This window comes from Salvia hispanica, chromosome 5 (assembly GCF_029641045.1).
Source record: "Salvia hispanica isolate PSC_SH4W2 chromosome 5, Shi_PSC_v1, whole genome shotgun sequence".
NCBI classification, from domain to species: domain Eukaryota; kingdom Viridiplantae; phylum Streptophyta; class Magnoliopsida; order Lamiales; family Lamiaceae; genus Salvia; species Salvia hispanica.
The window spans coordinates 47586013-47592458 of record NC_142696.1 but is presented as its reverse complement, the minus strand read 5'-3'; the positions used below and the strand labels follow the sequence as shown (position 1 = coordinate 47592458).

Sequence of the window (6446 nt, the reverse complement as noted above, 5' to 3'; positions counted from 1 at the left end):
GCACGTGCTTTCTGATTCCCACTCAGTTTTCAGTTAATAAACTACTCTCACTCAACTCAACCCCCCACCCCCACCTCACCCCCCTACCCCCACCCACTAAGCTGTTGATAGCTGTCCTAATCTTCTCCCATGTGACCCCACCTTCATAGACAGTAAGAAATTCTTATTTTTTAAAAAACAAAATTATTTAATTTTGTTGAAAGATAATGGAATTATGGAGATGTGATTGTGATGATGATGTTCCCGTGGCTATAAAAAAATTATTAGAACATACTCCATCCGTCCCCCATTAGGAGTCACACTTTGACCGGGCACGGGTTTTAAGAAATGTAAAAAAAAGTTGGTTGAAAAAGTTAGTGGAATGTGAGACCCATTTTTTTATATTGGTTTATAATAAAATGTGAGTGAATTGAGTTAGTGGAATGTGGGACCTACTTACTATTTATGGTAAAAATGAAGTGTGACTCTTAATTGGGGACAGACCGAAATGGAAAAGTATGACTCTTAATCGGGACGGAGGGAGTAATTTACATTTTTTTTCTTTTTTTTTTGTGCATGTGGGATTGTGTATATATAAGCCCTTCATGTTGACATATTGTAGTTTAGTCTTGCAATATTGTATTTTAAGTCTCATGGCTCAATTACCTCCAAAAATCCCCACCATCACCCCAAATTGGGCTGATTTCTCTCACCAAAAAATGGAGGGATTGTCCATCAACCACCACCACCACAACAACAACAACAATCCGATGTGGATCGACGAGTTCCTCGACTTCTCGTCGGCCCGCCGCGGGTCCCACAGGCGGTCGATGAGCGACTCGATCGCCTTCCTGGAGGCCCCGACGGCGGAGGAGTGCCTCAGGGCGAACTCCTCCGCCGTCGGCAAGGACGGCGGGTTCGAGAGGCTCGACGACGACCAGCTCATGTCGATGTTCAACGACGACGTGGCGGCGCCAGGCGCCTCGAACCCCTCGTCCCCGTCCGACCACAACAGCATCAACGACGACGGGCCGGGAGGCCCGTCGTCGGCCGTGCACCCGAAGAGCGAGCCGCAGGAGGACGACGACGGCCCATACGCCTCCGCCGGAACGGATAATTCCGGCGAGAGGATCAACGATCCAAAGCGGATCAAAAGGCATACTATTCACCACCATTTTTCACACACAAACACACACTGCAACGTATATACATGTATCTATATATATAGATGTATAATGCATGTAAATAAAACTACTAAACATAATGATTTTGAATACAATTTCAGAATTTTGGCGAACCGGCAATCTGCGCAGAGGTCACGAGTGAGAAAATTGCACTACATTTCTGAGCTAGAGCGCAGCGTTTCTTCTCTACAAGTAATTAAAAATCAATCAATTTATTGTTTTTGCACTGTAATTTTATTTGCTTGTATATATATTTATTGAAATGGTGAATTTAATTTAGGCTGAAGTCTCAGTGTTATCACCACGAGTAGCTTACTTGGACCACCAACGCCTCGTACTAAATGTTGATAACAGTGTTCTCAAGCAAAGAATCGCAGCTTTAGCTCAAGATAAAGTTTTCAAAGATGGTGAGTTTCTTTTTCCAATTAGGGTTTTCTCTTTATATTATTAGCAAATACTAATAAAGTTGATTTCTTGACATTATGTTAGGAAATAATAATAGAATTATTCACAAATATAAAAGATAAACACATTAAATATTTACTCTTTTTGATAGTATATGATTTCAAGTCAAAGATTTATTAAATTTTCAGATACAATTACAAATATATGTGCATGAATACATGATTTTATGTTACATTCTAAACTATTTAATTTAAGTTGGGTTGTTTGTAATTTGCTTAGTTTAATTTCTGGTGTTTTTTACATGTTTTTTTAATGATAAAACTAGTGTAATTGGTTCCAATATTTCACACTGAACTATATATAATTCAATCAAATAAAATATTTAAAATTTATTATCACACACATAGTAAGTTAGTAACTAGTATTTGTAAATTAATGTATGATAGATAGGGAGTATCTTTTAAGGCAAGATAGATCTTCACATGCATGTGAAACTAGAGAGCCTTAACATGGGAGAACAGTCACATGATGGATCCCATCTCCTTTCTTGATCAATATTATTAATTACACAACTATAGATTGAAAACAATAACAATCATTCAAAAAAGTAGAAAAGATAAATTCAGTACCTCTTTCATCTTCCTTTCTTTGCCAAAAAAATTGAGTAACAAATTTTCTCTAGATTCCAAAATCCTGCAATAATTGGGTTTCTGGTGGATACATTTGTTAGCATATGCCTATAATAAATGTGACAGCACCAACCCTTCGCACTTACATCCACCAAATTAATAGATGCACATTAATTTCTTGATATTAATAACATATAAACGTTAACAGGTTTATTTTTCGTACACCCATGAAATGATTATGTTCTCACAAGCTCACAGCCTTGTTCCAAGATTCATTTGATAAAAAAAAATTAAAATATTCCAAGATTCATTTCTTGTGATAATTCTAAAAATCTTATACTCCGTCCCACTCTAAGTGACACATTTTTCTTTTCGTGATGTCTCACTCTATGACGTACCTATTTCTTAAAATAGAAATATCAATATCTCTGCTTTATCCTCTCTTTACTTAATTCACAAAACAACATTACTTAAAATCCCGTATCAAATAAGAAATGCTTCGCTTCGAAGTGGGACAAGGGAGTATTATTTTCATCTTCATAGTTAACTACTACTCCATACGTATTATTTATTTATTTATTTATTTATTTTTACAACTACTACTCCATACATATTATTTATTTATTTATTTTTACAACTACTACTCCATACGTATTATTTATTTATTTATTTATTTATTTATTTATTTATTTATTTATTTTTACAACTACTACTCCATACGTATTATTTATTTATTTTTACAATTGTAGCTCATCAAGAAGCATTAAAGAGGGAAATTGAGAGGCTGAGGCAAATATACTACGAACAAAACATGAAGAAAATGGAGAATGATTCACCATCAAGAATTGCTGATACTTCAGAGCAAGAGCAACTAGCAGTTAACTGACATATGTCACACATTAATTTCCAAGGTACTAATCTAATTTTGACTATTTTATGCATTTACCATATTATACATGTGACATGTATTGATAAAATAGAACATAATATCGAAATACCTAACTTAGTTTCTCCTTGATGCAGGAAAAGCATTACCAAATAAAGAGCAGCCTTTGTGAACTATAGAGTAATCAAGTTCACATTTAAGAAGCACTTATGTTTGTTTGATTAGAAAAAATCTCTTTTCTTGGCTTAATTTTAGGGAGGGGAGTGGCTATTTAATTCTATTTTATTTAATTCTATTTTATTTTTATTTTTTATCATCAGCCAATCATCAAATTTTATTCTTAGAAGCATGTAAGTTTGTTGTAGAAAATGGGTTTTTGTTGGGATGTATGTAAATGTGTGTATTAACTATTACTATATCACTATCTCCGTCTACGAAAAATAGTCTTGCTTTTTCATTTTAGTCTGTCCACCAAAATTAGTCTCTATCTATTTACAGTAAATTTATCTTTTACTAATGGAGCGAGTCTCATTTTCCACTAACAATTCAACCAATTTTCTCTTCCTATCTCTTAATTTATCAATTTTGTATTACACATGTTGTCCATTATCAAGGCCATTTTTGCTCGACAAAGGTTGTACATATCATTGTACTACTCCCTCCGTCCCAGCTAAGATGACACATTGCTTAGCCGGCACGGAATTTTAGGAGTTATTGGTTAAAGTGTTTAATTGGAGAGAGTGAAGGTGGATGTAAGTATTAAAGTAGAGAGATAAAGAAAGATGGATATTTTAATAGTAGTGAAAAAAAGTGGTTGAGTGTATTAATTGGAGAGAGAAAGTTACCAAAAAAGGAAATTTGTCATCTTAGTTGGGACAAACTAAAAAGGAAAACGTGTCATCTTAAGCGGGACGGAGTGAGTACTAAAGAGGAGGTTAAAGGCATGTGCTTGTTTCAAAAGCCTACACCTATGCCTGCAATGTAACTCATCCTGAATTGTCGGTCAATCGCCGATTTTTTTCAAAAGTTTCCGACCTGTGATCGATCGGACCGTGTAATATGATACTAAGACACATATGCAACCTATCTTGAATTTTCGGATAACTGCAGATTTTTTGTTCTGATTTTTTTGACCCATGACCGGACAATGCCGGTTCCGGTTCGATTACGAGTGACCATGCATATGCATGTGTAAGAGGTTGTCAGGTTTAGTGGTCATTGGATGTCAGATTATGGTCCCTCTTTATTTTCTGTTATTTTGAATTTCCCCATGTCTGATCGGATCTGCATTATTAATCTGTTTGTTCTTTTCAAGAAAAGGAAAAAGGAGCAAATACCATATGTAATTATGGAATTGAGATCTCTTTATTAATGGCCATTTTCTACTGTTGTATTCATATTAAATCACAATGTTTGACATTCTTTCTTTTTTTGGCTATCATGTACAGTAATAAATTTGCTACCTATAATTTATTGGAAGTGACATAATAAAATAGTACTACCATCAACCTGTAAAATCTCAAGATAAGATAGCCTATATATATAGGGATAGAAGCAACAAGTCCAAAACTTTGAAAAAAACACATAATCTCACAAATTCAAATACTCCCTCCGTCTCCGATTAGGAGTCACATTTTGACTGGGCACGTGTTTTAAGAAATGTGAAGAAAAGTTAATTGAAAAAGTTAATGGAATGTGAGACCCATTTTTTTATATTGGTTTTATAATAAAATGTGAGTGAATTGAGTTAGTGGAATGTTGGACCTACTTACTATTTATGGTAAAATAAAGTGTGACTCTTAATTGGTGATGAACTGAAATGGAGAAGTGTGACTCTTAATCGGGGACGGAGGAAGTGTATTTCACTAATCATATTATTTGAGCGTTGTGACTAGTGAAAAAATAGCTGCATAGAAAATATGGGAGAATCAAAGTTGAAACAATGAAGATAACTACTTAGCTAATCCATAATTGAGCTTCGCAGCTTAGCCCAATGAGTTCTCGTTATGGGGCATCACAACCCAACCCAAATTTAGAATCAGACTATTTGTATTTATCTGTCATAAAATAAAAATAAAATACTATATGCCACAAAAAATTTAGAAACATCAATAAATTTTTAATTTATCATTTTTTATTAATTTTATATTTTATATATCTAATTAAATTATGATATTTCTAAATTAAAATTAATTATTATACAATTACATCATTAATCTTTAAAATACATGCACGTTACAACAGAAAACGAAAACAGATTCTATGAATGTTGTGAAATTTGGTATGATAGTACATATATGAACATATCCATAGAAATAATATAGTACTCCTATGTGTAGACATTTATACTTGTAACTAAAATTGTTGTTGCATGACTTTGATTGATCAAAAAGAATACGGAAGGTAAATAAAAAAATAATAAAATAAAAAAGGAAAACAAATGACAAAATGGAAAAAAATAAGCAAAAGATGAAAAAATAAAACGAACATGTCTCTCCCTTTGATGCAACATCAAAAGCAAGATGCTTTTGTTGGAGAGATGTGATGGAGAAAGCAACTGATGATTGTTGATTTGATCAAAGAAAGTATAGCATCTAGATGAGCAAATTTGAAACCCTTCGCACTTAGATTTTTATATGTCTTAGTTGACCAATGTTGATTTGATGTTGGTAAGGAACCTCGTAGGGGTCTGGTGAATTTATTATGTTGATACTTGTTTCCTATGTGTGAGATGACTCCCATTTAGGACAATTGAAATCGTACGGCTGGGGCGTAGCGCAGTTGGCAATGGAGGGGGCAGATCTTGCTGCAATGAGTCTGGGTTCGAATCCCACTGTTGTCGTGTAGTTGCTTCCATCGCTCAGGCACAAGTGTGAGGCCTTGGGAGATGGGCTTCTGGCAGTCAGTGGGTTAAGGCCTCCCCCTCAACGGGCTACTGCGTACCCTGATTTAACCCTCTCACATGACGTCGGGCCGGAGTGTGGGGGCCGCCAGGACGACGGAATCGTCTTTTTTGCTGCAATGAAATCGTACGCTGGAAAAAAAAATCCTGAGTATAGTTTATATTCACATGTCACATCAGCTTTTAAGGCGTGACCAGAAAAATCCTAAAAATTAAGTCGGCCTTGCAGTACTCATGGTTCCACCATTATTCATGTGCCTAACCGCTATATATGGGGTCCTTGTAGGCATATTGAGTCGCGGTCTGTGGCCTAGATCCCTGTGCTACTACGATTCATGAACGTTAAAGCAATTCATGAAAAATACTCCCTCTGTCCGCGACTAGGAGTCTCGTTTTTTCATTTCGGTCCGCCTGCCAATAGCAGTCTCGGTTCACTTCTCGTTTTTAAAACAATAAGACAA

The 6446-nt window shown here is 35.2% G+C and overlaps 1 protein-coding gene across 1 annotated transcript; it reads left to right on the top strand.

Annotated features, from left to right (window-relative positions):
- Nucleotides 1-441: 441 nt before the first annotated feature.
- On the top strand, nt 442-3540 carry LOC125187709 (basic leucine zipper 6-like). Its single transcript, XM_048084337.2, has 5 exons — nt 442-1135; nt 1265-1355; nt 1444-1570; nt 2947-3108; nt 3221-3540. Exons 1-4 carry the CDS (start codon nt 498-500, stop codon nt 3081-3083), a joined length of 993 nt encoding a protein of 330 aa, XP_047940294.2. The 5' UTR covers nt 442-497; the 3' UTR covers nt 3084-3108; nt 3221-3540.
- Nucleotides 3541-6446: the final 2906 nt, after the last annotated feature.

Excerpts from the sequence above, each read along its gene's own strand:
- LOC125187709 (XM_048084337.2), top strand. The coding sequence starts at position 498 with ATGACTCTTAATCGGGACGGAGGGAGTAATTTACATTTTTTTTCTTTT. Across the intron at positions 1,136-1,264 it reads GATCCAAAGCGGATCAAAAG|AATTTTGGCGAACCGGCAAT; the intron begins GCATACTATTCA and ends ATACAATTTCAG. Across the intron at positions 1,571-2,946 it reads AGATAAAGTTTTCAAAGATG|CTCATCAAGAAGCATTAAAG; the intron begins GTGAGTTTCTTT and ends TTACAATTGTAG.